This window comes from Nerophis lumbriciformis, linkage group LG03, assembly GCF_033978685.3.
Source record: "Nerophis lumbriciformis linkage group LG03, RoL_Nlum_v2.1, whole genome shotgun sequence".
NCBI classification, from domain to species: Eukaryota; Metazoa; Chordata; class Actinopteri; order Syngnathiformes; family Syngnathidae; genus Nerophis; species Nerophis lumbriciformis.
This window is the reverse complement of record NC_084550.2, coordinates 11,602,501-11,630,000: the sequence shown is the minus strand read 5'-3', so window position 1 is coordinate 11,630,000 and position 27,500 is coordinate 11,602,501. Positions and strand designations below refer to the sequence as shown.

Below are 27,500 nucleotides of genomic sequence, written 5' to 3'. Positions count from 1 at the left end.
TGTCCTTGCGTATTACCTTAGATTGGTAGACAACTGATGTTTGATGATGGACTGGCAGTGTGCCGCGCCTCGCCAAGGAGCAGCGAGAATACCAAGAAGCGCATATGCCAAATTTTCAAAGAGAACGGCCTACGGATCACGATTGAAGCCAACAAGCAAACCGTCAACTTCCTTGACGTCACTTTCAACCTGAGAAATAACAGCTACCAACCATTCACGAAACCCAACACAACACTCCAATACGTGCACCATGACAGCAACCACCCACCCACCACCACGAAAAGAATACCTACCGGAATCAATAAAAGGCTATCGATGCTGTCATCTAGCAAAGCTGAATTTGACCAAGCAACCCCCCCGTACCAAAAAGCCCTTGATGAAAGCGGATACAATTTCACCCTCACCTATGAACCCACGCCAGGAAACCAGCCAAAAAAGAACAGAAAACAAAACGACATCATCTGGTACAACCCCCCATACAGCAAAAACGTCTCAACTAACATTGGACACAAATTCCTCAATCTGATTGACAAACACTTTCCCAAAGACAACACCCTAAGAAAAGTATTCAACAAGAACAACATTAAATTGAGCTACAGCTGCATGAACAATATACGACAAATCATCTCAAACCACAACAAAACAATTGCAAATGAGCCGTCGGCCCCCAGACAGAGCGACTCCAAAACCAACAAAGGCTGTAACTGTCGAAAGAAACCTGATTGCCCTCTCAACGGGGGGTGCTTACAAACATCAGTTGTCTACCAATCTAAGGTAATACGCAAGGACATTAACACATCCGACACATATGTAGGATTAACCGAGGGAGAATTCAAAACCAGATGGAACAATCACAAGGCTTCTTTCAGGAACAAAAACCTGCGAAATACCACAGAACTCAGCAAACACATTTGGGACCTCAAAGACAATAATGTTGAATATTCAATAACATGGCAAATTCTTGCATCCAGCACACCTTACAATAGTGGTAATAAAAGATGCAACCTATGCTTGAAAGAGAAACTGTTTATTATTTACCGTCCAGACCTGTCATCCCTCAACAAGCGCAGCGAAATTGTAACAGCATGCCGCCATAGACGGAAACACTTCCTAGGTAACACATGAGCCAATTACCACGCCCCTACGCCAGCCTGTACCCACCCACTCTGTGCCCTATATAAACCATGGTATGCGAATGCTCCCATTAAAATCTCCTGATGATTGAGGGTTCCCCCCCTCATGAAACAGGCCTGTAGAGATTAAATAGTCTTGTGATTTTTTTTTCCCACACATACATATATTGCGCTCTACTACGGTATCGAGCACTATTTTTTGGATAACCTTATTAAGACATATATATATATATATATATATATATATATATATATATATATATATATATATATATATATATATATATATATATATATATATATATATACATGCCTCTGTTTGTCAGACGCAATGTTTGGCGGCACGATAATCGAGAGGGTGTACAAAGCCAGGGCGGACTTTTGACAAAAATCTTTGTTGAAAACCGACTCTTATGAAAAGTGGGCATGCACAAATCAAGTTGCCAATGTGTTGAACAGATGGGGCTTCGATGGTGATGTTTTGAATATGTCAAAGATTAGGAACAAAATCAATTTGACTAGAATCGTGTTAAAAACTCCCACTGGATGTTTTCATGGCCAAAAATGCCTCCTTGACTTCCATGAAAAACAAATTTTTTAATCTCACTGTTACTACAGTATTAAATCATGCATTCTGTAATGCAATAATTTTTAAGAAAAGTCGCAATAATTGACATTTTTACTGTCATTTTCATATTGCAGTCTGCATAGTTATTCTCCTTAAAGACCCAGTTCAACAAAACCTTCTGTTTTTCGCCGTTCTTCATTTAACAGTAACTGGCGTTATTCCCAGCCTTTTTCTTGTACCGTTTAATAGGCTCCTATGCATGTGTGGATTTTATGGTCTTCAGTGCTAAAACATGTTTTAGGCTGTTCAAAATCATAGATAATTGAGCTAAAGCACCTACGGGTACAAGGAGGCACGCCATCCTATGAAAGAAGGGAATGTAAGTAATCAAGATATCACGCAAATAACTTTTTTTTTATGCTGCAGCTAACTTGACTGTTTCCACTTGTTTTTATACTTGTGCGCTGAAAGGAGTGCCGGCTAGATAATTATTGTGTTTGACAAGCCTGCTCTCTGTGGCCTCGCGCATCAATGGTGGACGTGTCACATACATTGCATGAAGAGAGGAGCGTGCGTGTATTCATGTGGAAAGCTTCAATGACAGGCCATAATAAGTCATGGATAAACGCAATCTGTTTTTTTTAGAACTACACTAGGAGTTGAGTGCTGTTTTCCTTGTGCTGGGTTCACATGCAACACCAGTCAGAAGTGATGCTAAGCTCATATCTCAGCACTCTTTGACTGGCACGCTACCTTATGGTGCTTTAAACTGATATGGTTTGACTTGCGCATGTAATGTACTCGGAAAAGATCCACTCTCAGTCCTAAAGGAAACACAATATAGCAGCAAGAGATCAGTGGTGGAGATAGTGGTCGCACATCATGAATGTTCACTGTTCATGAAGTCATGCCCACTTGTACAACTTTCAAACTGACAGCTGCTTGAGTTATTTTGAGTCCACAAGATGGCTTTGGGTCCCCAGCGAGGGCTTCTCTTTAGGAAGTTTATGCAGGGTTGGGGTATACGCTTTCATTTTGTTGACATTGTGTTCTCGGAATAGAGACGGCAAGGGTTGAAGCCTGCATCGAGGCCAATGCACCATCTCACGTGTGACATTCATGTGCACATTATGTGCACTGGGGGATGCTCAGGCCCTTTTCTATGTACCCTGGTAAATGAAATACACCCCCTGTGTTTCCAACAAAAGCGACGCGGGTAAATCAAGTTTCACAGGAACTATATTAGCTCCGAGTACCTGTTGGTACTTTGAAAAGTTATGGGGTTATGATTGGTTGAACACAGTTAGGCATACTTGCCAACCCTCCCGGATTTTCCGGGAGACTCCCGAAATTCAGCGCCTCTCCCGAAAACCTCCCGGGACAGATTTTCTCCCGAAAATCTCCCGAAATTCAGGCGGAGATGGAGGCCACGCCCCCTCCAGGTTTATTGTTAGGCAGTTTCATTAACGTCCTCCCAGCGCGGTAACAACACACAACAACAGCAGTCACGTTTTCGTCTACGTAAAGCAGTTTGCCTGCCATAAACAGCAATGTTGTGACACTCTTAAACAGGACAATACTGCCATCTACTGGACATGCATATGTGACAATAACATCTTGGGCTTTTAGAGAGTGCAGTGCACAACTGCGCACACAACAAGGAGACGAAGCAGAATGCATCATCAGAGAGGGTGTTCAGCATGGTTAGAAAAATAGTGACAGAAAATAGAACAAGAATGGACAATTCAACCCTTAACTCAACAATGAGTAGATGAGTGTTATGTGTGTGTATATGTGTAAATAAATGAACACTGAAATTCAAGTATTTCTCTTATTTATATATATATATGTATATATAATAAAATATATATATATACATATGTATATTATATATATATATATATATATATATATATATATATATATATATATATATATATATATATATATATATATATATATAATAAAATAAATATATATATAGCTAGAATTCACTGAAAGTCAAGTATTTCTTATATATACACATATATATATATATACATATATATATATATATATATATATATATATATATATATATATATATATATATATATATATATATATATATATATATATATATATATATAATAAAATAAATATATATATACATATAGCTAGAATTCACTGAAAATCAAGTATTTCTTATATATATATATATATATATATATATATATGAAGTACTTGACTTGGTGAATTCTAGCTGTAAATATACTCCTCCCCTCTTAACCACGCCCCCAACCACGCCCCCGCTCCACCCCCGACCACGCCCCCCGCCATCCCCCACCCCCCACCTCCCGAAATCGGAGGTCTCAAGGTTGGCAAGTATGCAGTTAGGGCGTACCTAAAACTTTCTATTGAAATTTCAGCCACCAATAGAGTATGCGAGGACAACTTGTTTATTTCTCATTTCTTGTGGATTGCTAGTACAAGCTACTGGACAACAGATAGAAAGAAAAACAAAGGGAATTTTCAACTTGCAGGAACTTCTTTGGGCATCTGTGTGCTGAAGAACGCTGATTAGGAAAACTATCTTGCAGTGTAGATGTATTTTGCTCAGCTGTAGTTAAGGGTGTAACGGTACACAACATTTTCGGTTGGGTACGTACCTCGGTTTAGAGGTCACGGTTCGGTTCATTTTCGGTACAACAACAAAAAAAAATTTTTTTGGTTATTTATTTACCAAATTTGTAAACAATGGCATAACATACGTATACACACAGGGTCCATTGCCAGGGTTAATGTGGTCAACATATATAAAGTAAAAACTAAATAAGATAAGGCTCAGGATGGTTGCTTAACAAAACCTTTCTACATATAAAGTGCTTTTTTTGATTGATTGATTGAGACTTTTATTAGTAGATTGCACAGTACAGTACATATTCCGTACAATTGACCACTAAATGGTAACACTCCAATAAGTTTTTCAACTTGTTTAAGTCGGGGTACACGTTAATCATTATTAAACTGCCTCAAGTTGTTGCTCAGATTAAATACAATGACCAAACCTTTCTTCTACATATAAAAAGTGCAACATTAAACAGTTTCAAGTCAACTCAGCCTCAGATTAACTTTTTTTCTTAAAGGGGAACATTATCACCAGACCTATGTAAGCGTCAATATATACCTTGATGTTGCAGAAAAAAGACCATATATTTTTTTAATCGATTTCCGAACTCTAAATGGGTGAATTTTTGCGAATTAAACGCCTTTCTAATATTCGCTCTCGGAGCGATGACATCACAACGTGGCGTCACATCGGGAAGCAATCCGTCATTTTCTCAAACACCGAGTCAAATCAGCTCTGTTATTTTCCGGTTTTTTGACTGTTTTCCGTACCTTGGAGACATCATGCCTCGTTGGTGTGTTGTCGGAGGGTGTAACAACACGAACAGGGACGGATTCAAGTTGCACCAGTGGCCCAAAGATGCGAAAGTGGCAAGAAATTGGACGTTTGTTCCGCACACTTTACCGACGAAAGCTATGCTACGACAGATGGCAAGAATGTGTGGATATCCTGCGACACTCAAAGCAGATGCATTTCCAACGATAAAGTCAAAGAAATCTGCCGCCAGACCCCCATTGAATCTGCCGGAGTGTGTGAGCAATTCAGGGACAAAGGACCTCGGTAGCACGGCAAGCAATGGCGGCAGTTTGTTCCCGCAGACGAGCGAGCTAAACCCCCTATAGACCCTAGCTTCCCTGGCCTGCTGACATCAACTCCAAAACTGGACAGATCAGCTTTCAGGAAAAGAGCGCGGATGAGGGTATGTCTACAGAATATATTGATTGATGAAAATTGGGCTGTCTGCACTCTCAAAGTGCATGTTGTTGCCAAATGTATTTCATATGCTGTAAACCTAGTTTATAGTTGTTTGTTTCCTTTAATGCCAAACAAACACATACCAATCGTTGGTTAGAAGGCGATCGCCAAATTCGTCCTCGCTTTCTCCCGTGTCGCTGGCTGTCGTGTCGTTTTCGTCGGTTTCGCTTGCATACGGTTCAAACCGATATGGCTCAATAGCTTCAGTTTCTTCTTCAATTTCGTTTTCGCTACCTGCCTCCACACTACAACCATCCGTTTCAATACATTCGTAATCTGTTAAATCGCTTAAGCTGCTGAAATCCGAGTCTGAATCCGAGTTAATGTCGCTGTAGCTTGCTGTTCTTTCCGCCATGTTTGTTTGTGTTGGCTTCACTATGTGACGTCACAGGAAAATGGACGGGTGTTTATAACGATGGTTAAAATCAGGCACTTTGAAGCTTATTTTAGGGATATTGCGTGATGGGTAAAATTTTGAAAAAAACTTCGAAAAATATAATAAGCCACTGGGAACTGATTTTTAATGGTTTTAACAATTCTGAAATTGTGATAATGTTCCCCTTTAAATGAGTGAAACACAAATAGCCTGAATGTATATAATAAAGTTTCTACGAATGAGGCAACTTGGCTGGCCAAATGTGACCTCACCCTGGACACCTGTGCTCAGATACTCAAGTTTGATCACCTTTTCGGCGCCCTGCCAGAGACGAAATCAACTCCAGCGGGGACAATCCGAGGATCTCACTAAACAGTTTATTTTTTTTAATCTGAGTGGGTTTTTTTAGGTGGAAAAAGTTGCAAATGAGACAGGTTTATTTGTAGGGATCCCAATTAGATCTGCTATAGCTAACATACATGTAGTACATACTGTATCTGCATGCATACAAAAAAAATCCCTAGAGTCGAGACCTCATTGATTACGGACAAAATCTAATTACCGTATTTTTCAGACTATAAATCGCAGTTTTTTTCATAGTTTGGCCGGGGTCCAGTGCGACTTATATATGTTTTTTTCCTTTTTTATTATGCATTTTGGGCAGGTGCGACTTATACTCCGGTGCGACTTATACTCCGAAAAATACGGTAATCAGAGTTCACTATGGAAATCCTTAGTCAAAGAGAGTTCAGTAATAAACTAGAAAGATTGCTCATAAAAAACAACAACAAAATAATAATAATAATAATAATAATAATAGATTTTATTTGTAAAAAGCACTTTACATTGAGTAAACAACCTCAAAGTGCTACAGTGTATTAAAAAAAATAAAAAGATAATAAAAAAAAATAAAAAAAATAAAAACTAGAACAGCCTAACAGCTAGAAATAGTATGAATATATCTAAAAAAATGTTGTTGTTTTTAAAAAAGAAGGGTTTTTAAGCCTTTTTTAAAAGCATCCACAGTCTGTGGTGCCATCAGGTGGTCAGGGAGAGCGTTCCACAGACTGGGAGCGGCGGAGCAGAAAGCCCGGTCTCCCATTGTTCGTAGCTTTGTCCTCGGAGGTTGGAAATAATGACTTTTAGTCTCACAAATGCTATTCACGGCAAAATTGTAAGACATCTTCCCTTTCTTTCAGTTTTTGACCTATTTACTAACTGACTGACATCAATGTAAATATTGCCATAGCTGTGTTGCTTCTTGCCTGCTACTGTAGTAAAATCTTGAATGGGCAGCACGCGTATATAAATATGAAATGTGTGTGTAGCAATAATAAGCTTGCTTGAAATAGCTTTCAAGGGAAGAGTTGCACTGGGATTTACTAAAGACAATATGTCAGTTACACTGTCTGACTCCAAATAGAAAAAAGACAAATGTGAGAGCAGGAAAATTGGTTTTGATATTGAATATATACTGTATATAATGTCACTAAGCCTTACGTTGTATAAACACATTTTAAATACAGTATGTAAGACTGTGTTTATAATTTACTGTTGCTGTGGCATTTCCCATCCCTTTGCAAAGCCACTGCAGCTGTCTTTGTCACTTACTTGCTGTAGCAACTTGCCAGTGATGTTCCATAGCCAAAGCTCCTAAACTGGCCTCACCTGTCCCCGTCTTTCATAAGTCCGCAGTATTTGCCAAAGATCATCTAAAACCCCTTCGCTGTCACTTTTGGCGAGGCTCGTAGTATTTGCCAGTAATATCCTAATACCAAGAGAATGTAGCCACTTTTAGACACACCTGTCTCTGCTGGTCTTTTTTTGCAAATCACTTTTTTTTGCCAACGAAAATAAGAAAAGTCCAGAGAACGTTAGGGGTGAAGGTACACTAGGCCTTAGGAATTTTGCAGCTAAACACTCATCTGTCTCTTCTCTATTGGCTTTTTGCCTTGATATATCTTACAGAAAGCTAAAACTAGTCCTGTGTAAGCCAGTCTGTCTCGGTGAATGATGGCCAAACATGCAGCTGGAACATTCTGAAGGATCACATGGTTATGACCTGGAGAAAATAAGAAAACATGGACCTCTTACAACTCTTGGTAATGACTATAATGGAGTTTAGGAGGTGAAGACGAGCCTGAACATAAACTACACTCTACATTTTTATTCCAAACATAACAATCCACTAATTAGAGTTATACATGACTGTAAAATAATTTGCAATCAGCTTGAAGAGAATGTGTTTTGAAAAGCATTGCATTGGATTACATCATCACTCATCATCAATAATGGGTTTTAATGAGAAGCATTGCTAACCCCTCTAAAAAGACCCCACTTGAATATGCATGCGACAGAACCATCCCTCACCCACAGGAGGCGGGGTCGTCCTTATTTGTTGTGTTTTGTGCGTTGCAGTAGTCAGCAGAAAGCTGGTTAGCATGGTTAGCCGCAGGAAAGTTGGCGACCGCAAAACGTAAAATCTTTTATTACGGCTCTAAAATGTGCAAAGCATGACGACAGGCAAATGTGGCACAGAGGCAGTAACGAACACATGTTACTAATCAAATATTAGACAGCCTCAGGACTATTCTTATTATTGATAAACCATAATTAAAGTGACACAACGACAAACAGTCGCCGTCATAAAACCTTTATCAACCTTTCAGGCAATATTATAGCCATATGTTACCATTTATAACAATCATACAAGTAGTTAAAGGGGAACATTATCACCAGACCTATGTAAGCGTCAATATATACCTTGATGTTGCAGAAAAAAGACCATATATTTTTTTAACCGATTTCCGAACTCTAAATGGGTGAATTTTGGCGAATTAAACGCCTTTCTATTATTCGCTCTGTGATGTCACATCGGGAAGCAACCCGCCATTTTCTCACTTTCGTCGGTGTGTTGTCGGAGGGTGTAACAACACGAACAGGGACGGATTCAAGTTGCACCAGTGGCCCAAAGATGCGAAAGTGGCAAGAAATTGGACGGAATTTTTTCAAAATACGAGGGTGTGGGGAAAGCCGACGAAATGGTCAGTCGTTTGTTCCGCACACTTTACCGACGAAAGCTATGCTACGACAGAGATGGCAAGAATGTGTGGATATCCTGCGACACTCAAAGCAGATGCATTTCCAACGATAAAGTCAAAGAAATCTGCCGCCAGACCCCCATTGAATCTGCCGGAGTGTGTGAGCTATTCAGGGACAAAGGACCTCGGTAGCACGGCAAGCAATGGCGGCAGTTTGTTCCCGCAGACGAGCGCGCTAAACCCCCTGGATGTCTTGGCTCACACCGTCCCTTATGCCACCGAAGATGATAAAGAGAAGAATATCGACCCTAGTTTCCCTGGCCTATAAAAAGCAGACACACTTCTCTCATATGAAACGTCTCTCAACTGCACATACCAGATATTTGAAGGTAACATACTTATTACTTTCCCTCGTAATTAGTTGCATTTATGAAATAGTAGTTATGTAAGTAATTCAATTACTTTTTGGGCAAAGTAACGAACAACAAAAATTAATTACTTTTTAAAAGTAATTTTCAGAAAACTGCTCATTACTTATGTTTGCACTGACCTGATTACTGACTGTATTGCAACCAGCGCCACCTTTCAGGTTGTGTACCTGTGTGTCTGTGTATTTGCAGTTAAGGTAAAGAAGAATATGCCTTAAAAAATCATTTGCAAGGTTAATCTGTTTTATACATAATTAATGAGATTGTTTTTGTGATTAATCACATGCGTTAACGCATTAACATACCTGCCAACTACTCCGGTTTTCCCGTAATTAGTACGGTTTTCATCAACCTATTCCGGGTTACGGTTGCAGTGATAAAAAATACGGTTTTTCATTAATTAAAAAAAAAACTTTTTTTTAAATGCGCGAGGCTATTTATAGCACCGCTGCCAAGCACGAAGCACCTGTTGCCATTGTTTCCAAACGAGCGAACGATCATGGAATCAGCCGGAGAAAAATCGCAAACGAGTCTTAAACCGAAAAGAAAACTGCAGTCATTCCGTGAAGAATATTCAAAAGCCTATCCGGGAATAATTATCCGTTCCAAAAAGGGTGAAAACTACGCGAATTGCACCTTGTGCAGACAAGATTTTTCGATCGGACACGGAGGAATTAGCGATGTAAAAGACCACGTTGGGACAAAAGAACACAAGTCTAATGCCGTTGCTAGCGATACAAGTGGAAAACTTTCAACGTTTTTCGGATTTTAGCCACAAAAAGGTAATGACACCAATGTTATCTATTGGAATTGTTTAGTATTGTTATACTGTTAAAAGTGTTTATACTATTTATGCTTTCAAGTCCAAGTTGAAGAAATCTTGTTAAATGTTGACAGCATAACTACCAAAATACAGAAGTATGTCCTTAATATTTTTGCAGTGCTATTTCTGTTGAAAAGTTAAAATGATTACATTAGAGATGTGATGTGCCACTTTTCAAGTGTCTGATGGCTTAAATTAATTTTCATTAATTTTTCATATTTTGAATTCTTTTGAAAGGCTTACAAAAAAACTACATTTGAATTGTAATTCCATGCTATTGACAGGACTATTAATTTTAATGAAGTTAGCTTACCATGTTTACAGTATGATAATTGTGATAGAAATGTGAATTTTAGGCACAGAATATTTTATACAATTGAACAAGGCAGTAGATTATACAAGCTTGGACAGAAAGTTAATAATGACACCAATTTTTTTTTTTATGGAATTGTTTAGTACTGTTTTACCATTTGTTTACTGTAAAAAGTGTTTATACTGTTTATACTTTCAATTAACAAATTGAAGTCTTGTGAAAGGTTGACAGGATAACTGGCATTAACTGTCAAAATAATTTCAAACTATTGAAGTTAGCTTACAGAATAAACATGTCAATCAACCCATATGATTTTTGCTGTAATATTTTTGTTTTGAAAAGTCACTGTGACTGATAGAAAAGTGATGGTTTTAGCAACATTTTAACCTGTCTGAATGCTAATAATCATTTTGCGTCGGGGGGCGAAGCCTGAACCCCCCACCAGGACTTTGTCCTGGACCTACCGGGGCCTGCGGCCCCTGGACCCTGGCTACTAGGTTTTTCTGATTTCAAAAGTTGGCAGGTATGCATTAACTTTAACAACCCAAAATGTGTGGTATTCGTAGGAATAAGCGTTTGTACTGGAAAGGAGGCTACGCCGGATAGTCGAACCTCGGATTCAGGAGGAACAGTGTGGTTTTCGTCTTGGTCGTGGAACTGTGGACCAGCTCTATACTCTCGGCAGGGTCCTTGAGGGTGCATGGGAGTTTGCCCAACCAGTCTACATGTGCTTTGTGGACTTGGAGAAGGCATTCGACCGTGTCCCTCGGGAGGTCCTGTGGGGAGTGCTCAGAGAGTATGGGGTATCGGACTGTCTGATTGTGGCTGTCCGCTCCCTGTATGATCAGTGTCAGAGCTTGGTCCGCATTGCCGGCAGTAAGTCGGACACGTTTCCAGTGAGGGTTGGACTCCGCCAAGGCTGCCCTTTGTCACCAATTCTGTTCATAACTTTATGGACAGAATTTCTAGGCGCAGTCAAGGCGTTGAGGGGATCCGGTTTGGTGGCTGCAGGATTAGGTCTCTTCTTTTTGCGGATGATGTGGTCCTGATGGCTTCATCTGGCCAGGATCTTCAGCTCTCGCTGGATCGGTTCGCAGCCGAGTGCGAAGCGACTGGGATGAGAATCAGCACCTCCAAGTCCGAGTCCATGGTTCTCACCCGGAAAAGGGTGGAGTGCCATCTCCGGGTTGGGGAGGAGACCCTGCCCCAAGTGGAGGAGTTCAAGTACCTAGGAGTCTTGTTCACGAGTGGGGGAAGAGTGGATCGTGAGATCGACAGGCGGATCGGTGCGGCGTCTTCAGTAATGCGGACGCGGTATCGATCCGTTGTGGTGAAGAAGGAGCTGAGCCGGAAGGCAAAGCTCTCAATTTACCGGTCGATCTACGTTCCCATCCTCACCTATGGTCATGAGCTTTGGGTTATGACCGAAAGGACAAGATCACGGGTACAAGCGGCCGAAATGAGTTTCCTCCGCCGAGTGGCGGGGCTCTCCCTTAGAGATAGGGTGAAAAGCTCTGTCATCCGGGGGGAGCTCAAAGTAAAGCCGCTGCTCCTCCACATCAAGAGGAGCCAGATGAGGTGGTTCGGGCATCTGGTCAGGATGCCACCCGAACGCCTCCCTAGGGAGGTGTTTAGGGCACGTCCAACCGGTAGGAGGCCACGGGGAAGACCCAGGACACGTTGGGAAGACTGTCTCCCGGCTGGCCTGGGAACGCCTCGGGATCCCCCGGGAAGAGCTGGACGAAGTGGCTGGGGAGAGGAAAGTCTGGGCTTCCTTGCTTAGGCTGCTGCCCCCGCGACCCGACCTCGGATAAGCGGAAGAAGATGGATGGATGGATGGATAAGCGTTTGTTATAAAATTAACTTGTATTGAAATGTGTCTTTTTCCGTATTTTCTAATAGCTAGATGTCTATATTGTTAGTTCCTGATAAGCTCTTTGAAACAGTAGCTTCCACGCTGAGCTGATGGTTCAATTCAACCCATTTAAAATGTCTTCCAACAAATGTTATCCAGGTTTCCATCCACTCCATACCATTGCTTCCTCCTACTGGACCGCGCTATGTTGGGAATTTATTAATCTTATGCAACACCTCTCCTGCACATGACGGATCCATGGCATAATAACCCAGCTATGTTTTCGGGTTTGTCTAGCACAGCTTGCTCTTCTTTCTTAAGCTGTTTTTATTACAGTTATTTATGAAAGACAATAAATAACAATTTTTCAGTTGTCGGTGTAGCACTATTAAATGTTAGTAATGAATTTAATGCCCAAATTCCAACATTTTGCTTCTGTCCTCTGTTGGCCTTTTCAAGCAGTGCTCTGGAGCTGGAGGCCTTTTTTGTACGCTCATTTATTTGGACTCTAATGGTCTAGCTTTCTGGACTTCTTAGTGCCTTTTTCCTTCTGGGACTGAGCATGTATTTATCGCTTATGTTATTTTAAGTACTTCGTTAACGTTTTCCGCAGTGAGCTGCACACCTGCAATTCTTTATGTTTGGGTGTGTGTGGATGCTGAGTTTTACAAAACACTATTCACATTTGTTCTAAGAAATCAAGTCTACATACACTGGTTACTCAGTTTTTCACTGGAAATCTATTCCAAAATATCCAACAAAGAGTAAATTGTGCAACTAAATCAAATTTACCAATAGGAAATGATGCCAATCCAATTAATCTGTTCCAGACCTACAGAAATGTAAACACAAAACACATTTTATAGATATTACAATTTTACATGCTTGAAACAATGTGAAACACTGCTGGCATTTGCAACTGTCTTTGGCCCCATGGTCGCTTATTTTGCTGTCATACGTAATAAATTAAAAAGCGCAGAGACTGAGTCACCAATACTGGGGATTCTTGAGTTTGGACACAAAGGGGAACATTATCACCAGACCTATGTAAGCATCAATATATACCTTGTTGTTGCAGGAAAAAGACCATATATTTTTTTAACCGATTTCCGAACTCTAAATGGGTGAATTTTGGTGAATTAAACGCCTTTCTATTATTCGCTCTCGGAACGATGACGTCACAACGGGACGTCACATTGGGAAGCAATCCGCCATTTTCTCACTTTCGTCGGTGTGTTGTCGGAGGGTGTAACAACACGAACAGGGACGGATTCAAGTTGCAGCAGTGGCCCAAAGATGCGAAAGTGGCAAGAAATTGGACGAAATTTGTTCAAAATACGAGGGTGTGGGGAAAGCCGACGAAATGGTCGGTCGTTTGTTCCGCACACTTTACCGACGAAAGCTATGCTACGACAGAGATGGCAACCGTCCCTTATGCCACCGAAGATGATCAAGAGAAGAATATCGACCCTAGCTTCCCTGGCCTGCTGACATCAATTCCAAAACCGGACAGATCAGCTTTCAGGAAAAGAGAGCGGATGAGGGTACGTCTACAGAATATATTAATTGATGAAAACTTTATTCATTACTCGCGGTTTTACGTAAATTATTATACATAAACTGTGTTTACCAATAATTTAGCTTAAAAACATTTATTTTTTTCAATCATTCGAGTACATTCGGGTAGTCTTGTGTAATGCAGTATTTTGTGTCTATTTAGGTATGGTTAACCTGAGTGCTGAAATCGTGGAAAAATATATGTTCTTAGCGCGCCTGAAATGGGCTGTCTGCACTCTCAAAGTGCATGTTGTTGCCAAATGTATTTCATATGCTGTAAACCTAGTTCATAGTTGTTAGTTTCCTTTAATGCCAAACAAACACATACCAATCGTTGGTTAGAAGGCGATCGCCGAATTCGTCCTCGCTTTCTCCCGTGTCGCTGGCTGTCGTGTCGTTTTCGTCGGTTTCGCTTGCATACGGTTCAAACCGATATGCTTCAGTTTCTTCTTCAATTTCGTTTTCGCTACCTGCCTCCACACTACAACCATCCGTTTCAATACATGCGTAATCTGTTGAATCGCTTAAGCCGCTGAAATCCGAGTGTGAATCCGAGCTAATGTCGCTATAGCTTGCTGTTCTACCCGCCATGTTTGTTTGTATTGGCATCACTATGTGACGTCACAGGAAAATGGACGGGTGTATATAACGATGGTTAAAATCAGGCACTTTGAAGCTTTTTTTAGGGATATTGCGTGATGGGTAAAATTTTGAAAAAAACTTCGAAAAATAAAATAAGCCACTGGGAACTGATTTTTAATGGTTTCAACCCTTCTGAATTTGTGATATTGTTCCCATTTAATTCCACAGAATGATGCGCTCATGAGGAACTAGTTTGTTTGGTGCAATGTTTGGCGGTATGATAACTGAGAAGGTATTACGAATCCTTTCAAAAGTTATCCATCCACAGCCCACAGTTTTCATTTGATCGGAACCGTCAAAACGTTCGTCTCGACCGGGAATCGTGAGCTCCTCCCCGCCCTCCCAAAAATCTTAGATTACCCAGAATTGTTTCCCATTGAAAATGAATTGGCCATTTTCCTAACTTGCACAATTTCCACATTTCTTAACCGATTTGAACCGTTCCACCATTCACACACGCCTCTCATCTTGGACAATCAAACTACCATTTTCATAGTTCAAAACAATTCCAGGAATTCCCTGAATTCCCGGTTTTCCAAAGCCCTATTTTCATCTTTTCCTTGAAAGTTTTCACAGTCCACATTTTTCAACCGTTTTTGGCCATTCCACCTTCAAAACATTCTTCTTAATTGGAACAGCAAAACTTAAATTTTTATTTTCCTACAAATTCCCAGTTTTCCCGAAATTCCAGGTACCGGTATTCCAAAATACCCATTCAAATTCAAACTGTTAGTACATCAACATTTTTTAGCTGTTTTGAAAAATTCCAACACCAACTCAGTCATATCATCTAGGACAGGGGTGCTCATTATGTCGATCGCGAGCTACCGGTTGATCTCGGAGGGTGTGTCAGTCGATCACCAGCCAGGCATTAAAAAAATAGTCCTAAAAATGAGCGATCATAAATCTTCACTATGACGTCACTTTTGTCACTTGATTGACATTCACGGCACCCGAGGGTCTTCTGAGATGACGCTGGCTGCTACCAGCTCAGTACAATTACCGACAGGAAGGCGAGAAACACTTTATTTCAACAGACTGGCGCCGTACCTGTCGTCAAAACTCCAAAGACCGACTGAACAGTTGCACAGTTGCGCTATCAAAATAAGACTTTCAGAAAGCTGGCGTGCACAAGCTAGCAAGCTACGGAGTTTGCCGACAATGTGTTTCTTGTAAAGTGTATACAAAGGAGTACGGAAGCTGGACAAATAAGATGCCAAAAACCAACCACTTTCATGTGGTATTGGACAGAAAGGAGGACTTTTTTTCTCCTCCATTCGAAAATGCGGACATATCAGCACCACTGTCCAATCAATGCAAGTCATCAGAATCAGGTAATACACCAACTTATATTCTTGTCTTCATGAAAGAAAGGAATCTATATGTGTTAAACATGCCTGTATTATCTTTAAACACCTTTAACTTGTTAACAATATTAACTATATGTGTTAAACATGCTTGTACTATCTTTAAACACCTTTAAGTTGTTAACAATATTAACTATATGTATTAAACATTCTTGTATTATCATTAAACACCTTTAATTTATTAACAATATTAATTATGTGTTAAAAATGCTTGTATTATCATCAAACACCTTTATTTTGTTAACAATATTAACTATATGTGTTAAACATGCTTGCATTATCTTTAAATACCTTTAACTTGTTAACAATATTAACTATATGTATTAAACATACTTGTATTATCATTAAACACCTTTATTCTTTTAACAATATTAACTATATGTGTTAAACATGCTTGCATTATCATTAAACACCTTTAACTTGTTAACAAAAACATATATTTCATAAATAAGTAAATATAAATTATATATATGAATGAGGTAGATCTCCACGACTTGATCAATTGAAAAGTAGCTCGCCTGCAGAAAAAGTGTGAGCACCCCTGATCTAGGACAATTGTTGTATTACTTATATATATTTTTTAAATTCCTGTTTTTCCCGAAATTCACATATTTCTAGAAAATTCAAATGAATGGACGTATTCATAGTTGAACAATGCCCAAGCTTCTCAAAATGTTTCGGCATTTTTTACCCGATTTTGACCTATCAACCCATACCGCTCTTCACATATGTCAAACGCAAAACATGTTATCACTTTCCCAAAATTGCCGGTTTTCCCGGAATTTCCGGTAATTTTCTCCCCATTGACAATGAATAGGAAATATACAATCAACTGCATATCCCACATTTCTCATTCAATTTGAACCGTTCCAACATCCACGCACTCCACTTACCCTGGACATTGAAGATAGCTTTTTTCCCCGGTTCCGCAAATTCCCTGATTACCCGGAATTTCCAGGAATTTCCCCCCTATTGAAAATGAATGGTTAATACACAAACTTCTCCATATCGCACATTTCTCAACCGATTCAAACCATTCCAACATCCACACACTTCACTCACCCTAGACATTCAAGCATTTCAGTTCGTATCGGCGGTTTGTTCACATATGACATCACGTTCGGTTGGACACTTGCCATTTGAAGTCAAGCTTTCAGAGCAGACTTAGCCTGAATGCTTCTAGATAATGTTACAATGTCCTATGCCAACAAAGCAAGAAAAAGGGGCTCAAAAGTACAGTACAGCTCAATTTTTCAAAATGTGCTAGCTCGATGCTAATTAATAATGCTATAGACATGCTATTGATTAACATTAGCAATTTTAAATGGCGATTTCAACACCTCTGTCAGGTTCAAACACTGATGACATCTATTAAACAAGATAAGAGGCAAATAATTAAACAAAGACACAATTCAATTTGGACTCAATATTGAGGAGAGTCGTCTGTACACTGTACCCTTTACAGTATCTCAGCACACTCTGCCAAAAGATTGCACGCCTCCTTCTTTTATTTTGGACCCTCCCCGACCACATGGCCACCGCTGTTTCTAAAGGACAAAGGTCGCAAAAAGTTCACAGAAAAGGTCGTAAACATCCATCCATCCATCCATCTTCTTCCGCTTATCCGAGGTCGGGTCGTGGGGGCAGCAGCCTAAGCAGGGAAGCCCAGACTTCCCTCTCCCCAGCCACTTCGTCCAGCTCTTCCTGTGGCACCCCGAGGCGTTCCCAGGCCAGCCGGGAGACATAGTCTTCCCAACGTGTCCTGGGTCTTCTCCGTGGCCTCCTACTGGTCGGACATGCCCTAAACACCTCCCTAGGGAGGCGTTCGGGTGGCATCCTGACCAGATGCCCGAACCACCTCATCTGGCTCCTCTCGATGTGGAGGAGCAGCGGCTTTACTTTGAGCTCCCCCCGGATGGCAGAGCTTCTCACCCTATCTCTAAGGGAGAGCCCCGCCACCCGGCAGAGGAAACTCTATTCGGCCGCTTGTACCCGTGATCTTGTCCTTTCGGTCATAACCCAAAGCTCATGACCATAGGTGAGGATGGGAACGTAGATCGACCGGTAAATTGAGAGCTTTGCCTTCCGGCTCAGCTCCTTCTTCACCACAACGGATCGATACAGCGTCCGCATTACTGAAGACGCTGCACCGATCCGCCTGTCGATCTCACGATCCACTCTTCCCTCACTCGTGAACAAGACTCCGAGGTACTTGAACTCCTCCACTTGGGGCAAGATCTCCTCCCCAACCCGGAGATGGCACTCCACCCTTTTCCGGGCGAGAACCATGGACTCGGACTTGGAGGTCGTAAACAATCCACAGAAAAGGTCAGTTCAAAAAGAGTCCGTAAAATAGTTCCAAAAGAGGTCCATAAAATAGTTCAAAAAGAGTTCGTCAAATACTTCAAAAAGAGGTCCATAAAAATAGTTCAAAAAGAGTTTGTCTGGAAATTGGGCAGATCCTGCCATCTCTCCGCTTTGAAGTCCTTGGGTTAGAACAATATCTTTCTGTTGATTACCATACATGATAGAAAACAGAAACACCTTCATCTTGCGTTCCCCCTACACAGTGTAGTTTTACGAGCCTTACTCTTGGTAGGTTTCAAAGACAGCTTTTGTCTTCTCACCAGACCCTCTCAATGTAACACAACGTTTTTGTGATCATTTAGAAACAATTATTCTAACAACCTCCAAATGTGGTAATTAAAACTACAACTAAGGCTACGTTCACGCTGCAGGGTAGTGTGTCCAATTCGGATTTTTCTGTCAAATCCGATATTTTTATGTATTACCAAGAAAATGTGATGTCTAATGTGAACGCAATCTGACCCGCATGCAGACATGACATCATGCAATTTTAAGGATTTTGGCAGTCCACATTTTCAACAAGGCCTAAGATGCATATTGCAATCAAACGGCTGGTGTGTAATAAATACAATACTTTATGACTATAAAATTATAAAACTTTGTGGATTTATACTAGCATGTTTTCTAAAGCTGCACAAACGATTGTCTTTCCAAGGTAGAGCGATGAGGACAAATGATTAAGTGCTGCTGTCGTCACTGCCACCCAGACTCAGTTGTGGCGAGGTTCCAAAGCAACGCTGAAATAGCGGTGGTTGCACACACACAGACATATTAGCCGCTTATATAACACGGGATAGAATTTAGCATGCGACGGTGATAAATAAACCTGGACAGTGAATGTGCAAATGCAAGACAAAACAAGGCTTTAATAAATGCAGCTCCTCCCTTAGACAATTAATTAAATAATTCCTCAGTGTGACACATGCCAGAAGGCATTGGTACATTTTTCCACTTGGTGTTCAAGAGGCATTAATGTCACGTCTGTCAGCGTCACGTTGTCACCGTCTGTATCGCGTCCACTTACTCTTTGACCCTCACACATTTGAGCTATGGAGAAACATTCCAGGGGGTAAAGTATCTGATAGGGTGTGAGGTCCCATTGTTTCCCTCCGAGGCACACCACATCATATCCCGAGAGAGAAAGTCATATTTCATTCTTTTATGTGCTGCACGTAAGACACAATTCACTTTAAAGTGATTTTTTTTTACTGTTGTTTTTTAATATGTAGTTGGCACTAAACAAACGCGCAAGTCGTCGTCCTCCTCTCCGGGCCTCTGCTGGGGCTGACAGATAGATTTTGGAAAGATCATCCGAGGCGGTTTAAAAGCACTGCACGCAAAGCCCCAGGAGCCCCAAAAGTAATATAGTAAAACAGTAGGTTTCTTGTGTGGAAGTCTAACATTACATTTGTCTTCATAAATCCTCAGAGAAAGCTTTCTGTTTTGTTTCTAAATGTAATATATTTCATGTTTCCATTTCTCACTACAATGTAATGAAGGTGACGTATACTCCGCGGTTCTCATGTTCCCCTCACTTTTTTCAAGACTTTTTTTTTAATCCTAATTATGGAAATTAGATTGAATATAAACAAAGATGTAGTTAAAGCCCCACAGAGAAATATTTTGCCTTTGAATGCACTCTTCAGATTAAAAAGAAAATACTTTAATGTCTGCAAATCCAGAAATCCAAATGTATCTGTTTAACTGCTCTTCATTTCCGTATTATTTGTCTATTTTACAGTTGCATCCATTGTTTTTGTGTAATGGAACGTATACTGGAGTAGGGATGTCCCGATCCAGGTTTTTGCACTTCCGATCCGATACCGATATTGTTTTTGCATTTCTGATCCGATACCGATACCGATACTGACCGATACTGGCCTATCCGAGCATGTATTAAAGTTTAAAGTTATTTAGCCTACTTAGTTGTCAGAATCATGTTGAAAAGGGTTTTAGTACTCAGAGGTGGGTAGTAACGCGCTACATTTACTCCGTTACATCTACTTGAGTAACGTTTGGGATAAATTGTACTTCTAAGAGTAGTTTTAATGCAACATACTTTTACTTTTGCTTAAGTATATTTATAGAGAAGGAACGCTACTTTTACTCCGCTACTTTTATCTACATTCAGCTCGCTACTCGCTACTAATTTTTATCGATCTGTTAATGCACGCTTTGTTTGTTTTGGTCTGTCAGACAGACCTTCAAAGTGCCTGCCTTACTGGTGACGTTTCACTCCGTTCCACCAATCAGATGCAGTCACTGGTGACGTTGGACCAATCAAACAGAGCCAGGTGGTCACATGACCTGACTTAAACAAGTTGAAAAACTTATTGGGGTGTTACCATTTAGTGGTCAATTGTACAGAATGTGTACTGTACTGTGCAATCTAATAATAAAAGTTCCAATCAATCAATCAAAAGTGTGAAGGAAAAAAGATACTTTTTTATTTTAACCGTACAACCCGTCAAAAGCCTAAAGACTGACCGCACATGAGGACGTTCCTGTCTTCACAATAAAAGTGCCGCTCCATCGCGCCTGCGCTTTCAAAACAAGAGTCTCCGAAAGCCAGCGCAAACAAGCTAGCAAGCTACGGAGTTTGACGCCAATATATTTCTTGTAAAGTGTATAAAAACGAATATGGAAGCTGGACAAACAAGATGCCAAAAACCCACCACTTTCATGTGGTATTAGACAGAAAGGAGGAACTTTTCTTCTCCTCCATTTGAAAACGTGGACGTTATCATCACAACTGTCTGATTACAATCAACGCAAGTCATCAGAATCAGGTAATACACCAACTTATATTCTTGTCTTCATGAAAGAAAGGAATCTATATGTTAAACATGCATGTATATTCATTAAAACACCTTTAACATGTTAACAAAAACAGCTAAATAAATACATATAAATTATATACTGTATATATCAATGTATATGTATGTATGTATGTATATATATATATATATATATATATATATATATATATATATATATATATATATATATATATATATATACACATATATATATGAGTGTGTATGTTACTCATCAGGGCTTCACGGTGGAAGAGGGGTTAGTGCATCTGCCTCACAATACGAAGGTCCTGAGTAGTCTTGGGTTCAATCCCGGGCTCGGGATCTTTCTGTGTGGAGTTTGCATGTTCTCCCCGTGACTGCGTGGGTTCCCTCCGGGTACTCCGGCTTCCTCCCACCTCCAAAGACATGCACCTGGGGATAAGTTGATTGGCAACACTAAATTGGCCCTAGTGTGTGGATGTGAGTGTGAATGTTGTCTGTCTATCTGTGTTGGCCCTGCGATGAGGTGGCGACTTGTCCAGGGTGTACCCCGCCTTCCGCCCAATTGTAGCTGAGATAGGCTACAGCGCCCCCCGCGACCCCAAAGGGAATAAGCGGTAGAAAATGGATGGATGGATGGATGTTACTCATCAGTTACTCAGTACTTGAGTAGTTTTTTCACAACATACTTTTTACTTTTACTCAAGTAAATATTTGGGTGACTACTCCTTACTTTTACTTGAGTAATAAATCTCTAAAGTAACAGTACTCTTACTTGAGTACAATTTCTGGCTACTCTACCCACCTCTGTTAGTACTCTTGATAACAACTAGCCAGCTGAATTAGGGGAGTTTGAATAGTACACAATGGTTGGTAACAAGACACTGACCTGTTTATTGAAGGATAAACACAAAATAGACAAAATTATACATGACAAACAGAAATGGCATCATTGAACTAGGGCTGGGCGATATGGCCTTTTTTTAATATTGCAATATTTTAAGGCCATGTCACGATACACGATATATATCTCGATATTTTGCCTTAGCCTTGAATGAACACTTGATGCATATAATCACAGCAGTATGATGATTCTATGTGTTTTGATTGATTGATTGAGACTTTTATTAGTAGGTTGCACAGTGAAGTACATATTCCGTACAAATGACCACTAAATGGTAACACCCGAATAAGTTTTTCAACTTGTTTAAGTCGGGGTCCACTTAAATTGATTCATGATACGGATATATACTATCAGATATATACTATCATCATAATACAGTCATCACACAAGATAATCATATTGAATTAATTACATTATTTATAATCCGGGGTGTGGAGGGGGGCGCCGGATGTAAGTGTCAAAAAGACAGCCAAAAGAGTTTGATATGAGAATAAATCTAAAGTTAAAATATAGGGTAGAAATGCACCCATTTGCAGGAAATGTAGTCTTGATTTTCAAAATTTTCTTTCAAGGCTTACATGTCTACATTAAAACATTCTTCTTCATACTGCATTAATATGTGCTACTTTTAAACTTTCATGCAGAGAAGGAAATCACAACTAAAAAAATCACTAATTTTTTCATACGGTGTTGATGTGGAAATTTTTGCCTCTGCATTTTGATGGTGTGGGCGTGTGGCACCGAATGGAGATAAGCGTCTCGACAGACGTCACAATATTTGAACAATGATGACGAAAACTGTTTTCTCTGTCGAAAATTGTTATGCGCTTATTTTTTTATTTGATTTTGTGCGTGACATAGATTTGCTATGCGCAGAGGACGCTTAAACAGTGCGCAATTGCACAGGCGAGCACCTTAGAGGGAGCGTTGCTCGCACGGCTGCGCTAGCATCACAGCTAACGTTAGCCATGCTGCTACCTCTCTGCTCGGGGAGGACGTATACGTATGTGACGTATGACGTGACAGTATGTGACGTGTGTAAGAAGGTGCGCTTGCTGTCTGTGAGAGGGAGACACAGGAAAGAGTGAGAAGAGCCTGTCGTGTAATGCCAGCAGCTAAAAGAAACTGCGTGAGAATTCAGACCTGTGGATGTGTTGAAGGTGTGCTGGAAAATGCGGAACGGAAATTACGGAGCAGCAGAAAAGTGGAATATATCATTTAAATTGGTGCGTTGGAAAACACGGACCGGAGTTTTTTTTTAAACTGGATCTGGATCGGCATTTTCCCATGCCTTGCCGATACGCAATTTTTGGCAAATACCGGCAGCCGATCCGATCCAAATATCGGATCGGGACATCCCTATACTGGAGTCAATTGTAAAAACAAAAAAACTGCTTATAAATTACATTCCAAGCCCCCCCCCCCCAGCGAATGGCAAAAATACCCACATATGCATTAAAAAACAAAAAAACAAACTTAAAATGTCTCTTATTAAAACACATTTTAATTTCAGTTTTGCACAACAATAAAATATTATTGATATACAGTTTACAGTACAGTGGTACCTAGGGGTACTAGTTTAATTGTTTCTGTGACGCAGCTCATACCTTGAAAAACTATTGCAAAACAGGCATTTTATCATGTAACATGCCTTTCAAAAAGTAAAACAAACTTTTGGATGAGCTGTGTAGGGAAAATAAACAATAGAATGTACTGCAAACAACTACAGTAGTTTTATAATGTAATGTAATCATAATGTACAGCACTGACCTTGAAGTCTGGCCTTCCACGGTTATCTCCTTCCAACTGCTTCTCGGTCAAACACACCATCAGCAGCTTCTCCATATTTTCACGGATACATGTCTGCCGTTTAGATGTCAGCTGACATTATACTCCTTCCTAGTTTGCCACAGTCGGCCACACCTTTGGCCGTATTTTTTGATAATAATTTTTTTTAAATTGGTATATTGATATATTTAAAAGTATATAATCCATTTCTTCTTCAGTTACACAACATCAAATCTTGTCAAGACATAGGTTATGGGTTATACTTGTATAGGGCCTTTCTACCTTTAAGGGACTCAATATTATGGTTGAACAGGGGGAGATGACGGCAACAGACACCAGGGGGTGTGTACTATAATTTATTGAATATATAGTCAATATACTGTGTATATATAATAATACAAAACGATACTAACAAATAAACTAACCTAATGAAATGGAGTGTGTCAAAACCCAAGAGTGTGTGTGTGTGAGGCTATGTGTGTAGTTAGCTGAAGTGTGTGTTACCAAGTGTTGATGAGAGCAAAGGAACGAGGCAGGGGATCGGGGGCGAGAGAGAGGCGTCAGAGTCCATGGGCGAGTCGAAATCCAGGGCAACGGAAGGAAAACTCTGCGGGAACACGGGAGAAGACAAGGGACAAATCAAGCAAAGGAGAGGAAACAAGGATAAAGCATAAAGCTTGTCGCTTATGGTACACCATTTGAGAACTAAGTTCCCGTGCCGGATCCTTGGGTCCACTGGTCCTTTAAACAGCTCGCCCTCATCAGTCCCAGGTGTGAAGATTGACGATTGTCTGCAGACTTGTCGCTGCGTGGGCGTGCTGCGTGGGTGTGCTGCTCTCAGTGCGATCAGGGGCGTGTCCGAGCGCGCTGTCAGCGGAGGTCCCGGCAGCTCCAGCTGCCGAGGAAAAACGGGGTTGAGTCCACGCCGTGACACTCAAAGCGCTTTGACGCTATTTCCACATTCACCCATTCATACACACATTCAAGGCCCTAACCACGACCCGTTAGGAGTGAGGCTGAAGCGTTTTGCTCAAGGACACAACGGACGTGACAAGGAAGGTGGAAGCCGGGTATCGAACAAGGTACCCTCTGGTTGCTGGCACGGCCCCTCTACCAACTGAGCTACGCCATCCCAAGAAATCTTCTTGCTGGAGAATGTTGAGTGAATTGACTAGTGAGACAGCGCCCTGTGCTGGGTTCATAGCTGCATCTTTTTCCCTGTGCTGATAGCGCCATTAAACCATTTTAGAATTAAGTTACCATTAAAAAAAAGCGCAAACAGGTGAGGAATCGGGGATTAACTGTTGTATTATTATTAGAGATGTCCGATAATATCGGATTGCCGATAATATCGGCCGATAAATGCTTTAAAATGTAATATCGGAAATTATCTGTATTGGTTTCAAAAAGGGCTTCACGGTGGCAGAGGGGTTAGTGCATCTGCCTCACAATACGAAGGTCCTGAGTAGTCTTGGGTTCAATCCCGGGCTCGGGATCTTTCTGTGTGGAGTTTGCATGTTCTCCCCGTGACTGCGTGGGTTCCCTCCGGGTACTCCGGCTTCCTCCCACCTCCAAAGACATGCACCTGGGGATAAGTTGATTGGCAACACTAAATTGGCCCTAGTGTGTGGATGGGAGTGTGAATGTTGTCTGTCTATCTGTGTTGGCCCTGCGATGAGGTGGCGACTTGTCCAGGGTGTACCCCGCCTTCCGCCTGATTGTAGCTGAGATAGGCTCCAGCGCCCCCCGCGACCCCAAAGGGAATAAGCGGTAGAAAATGGATTGATGGATGGATGGATGGATGGTTTCAAAAAGTAAAATGTATGACTTTTTAAAACGCCGCTGTACGGAGTGGTACACGGACGCAGGGAGAAGTACAGAGCGCCAATAAACCTTAAAGGCACTGCCTTTGCGTGCCGGCCCAATCACATAATGTCTACGGCTTTTCACACACACAAGTGAATGCAAGGCATACTTGGTCAACAGCCATACAGGTCACACTGAGGGTGGCCGTATAAACAACTTTAACACTGTTACAAATATGCGCCACACTGTGAACCCACACCAAACAAGAATGACAAACACATTTCGGGAGAACATCCGCACCGTAACACAACATAAGCACAACAGAACAAATACCCAGAAATACCCCTTGCAGCACTAACTCTTCCTGGACGCTACAATATACAACCCCCGCTACCTTGTTACATTGTTCAATGCATCCAGCGGGGCATCGCAACAAAATTAGGCATGATAATGTGTTAATTCCACGACTGTATATATCGGTATCGGTTGATATCGGAATCGGTAATTAAGAGTTGGACAATATCGGATATCGGCAAAAAAGCCATTATCGGACATCTCTAATTATTATTATTCAATAATTAAATAACAGATTAGGTAACGTAGTATGATGGCTCTCAACCTTTTTGTAGCTGCGGACCGGTCAACGCTTGAAAATTTGTCCCACGGACCGGGGGGGAGGGGTTATGGTAATTATTATTTTTATTTTTTTTGTCATAAAGAAATACAATCATGTGTGCTTACGGACTGTATCCCTGCAGACTGTATTGATCTATATTGATATATAATGTATATATTTTGTTTTTTATGTTTATTTAATAAATAAAAACATAAAATACAATTTTTTAATTTTATTTCTTGTGCGGCCTGGTACCAATCGGTCCGCGGACCGGTACCGGGCCGCACAAGAAATAAAAATAAAAATAAAAAATATTTTTTTAATTTTTTTTATTAAATCAACATGGTTGGGCACCACTGCTCTAGAGGGGTTCCTCTAATTGGAATTTAGATTCACTTACAATCACTCGGCTTCAATTACCAGACACTTTTAATTACCATGAAATATTGATGAATAAAGGCAATAAAAAACTGAGTGACGATGAAACTGATTATTTATCGACTGGTTTATAGAATCATATTCTTTAAGTATTTTTATACCTCTGAATTTGGGTGCAATAGCTCTGGCCTATTAGACACCACACCCCAATTAATCACCGTCATCCATTGAATAAATACATGCTGCACCTCAAATAATCTCTTTTACACGCAAAGAAAAATAATATCTTGATTGCTGTAATTACCTTTATTGTGACATCTGATACCGCCATGTATTGCAGAAGCTGGTATGTTAATTGTAATGGTCATGGTACTCTCTGCAGCTGAGTAAGTTAACGCCCGCAGCTGTTACATGAGGGAATTTGGTGGATGCATGATGCAATCTCAATAAAATCAGCAATAATCTGATTAAATGTGAGAATGTTTCAAGATTATGAGGTCTGGAGGTGTGGATAGCGTGCTCTCAGGTGACCTTTCGAGGAACCTTAAGTGGCTTCAAAGATATCAGAGCAAGAGTATCAAATGGATGGAAGCTGTTCCGGACTAAAAACAGCCGCCTTTAAAAGCACACGTACTCACATTGGGACGTTTGCAGCTCCTCATGTTTTTATGGTCTGGCACATAGCGAGACAATTTAGATTCTATGCCATCTAATGACATGCAGATATTTTGGCTTTCAACTCATGCTTTGTCATTATTAAATTGTAATGATAAGCTTTAAATGATGCACTCTTCTTTTGTTTCAGAGTCGCCAGTGCTCCCAAACCTCCTCCGGTGGCACCTAAGGTAATATCACAATATTTTTCACGGTAAATCCCA

The 27,500-nt window shown here is 40.6% G+C and overlaps 1 protein-coding gene across 6 annotated transcripts in view; it reads left to right on the top strand.

The window, feature by feature from the left end:
- The window catches only part of pdlim5a (PDZ and LIM domain 5a), a 147,479-nt gene that overhangs the window by 47,503 nt on the left and 72,476 nt on the right, over positions 1–27,500 (top strand). For all 6 annotated transcript variants that reach the window (XM_061933540.2, XM_061933553.2, XM_061933547.2 and 3 more), the window contains exon 4: positions 27,428–27,467. In XM_061933540.2, coding sequence (XP_061789524.1) covers positions 27,428–27,467 — 40 coding nt within the window. The remainder of the gene's footprint in view (positions 1–27,427; positions 27,468–27,500) is intronic.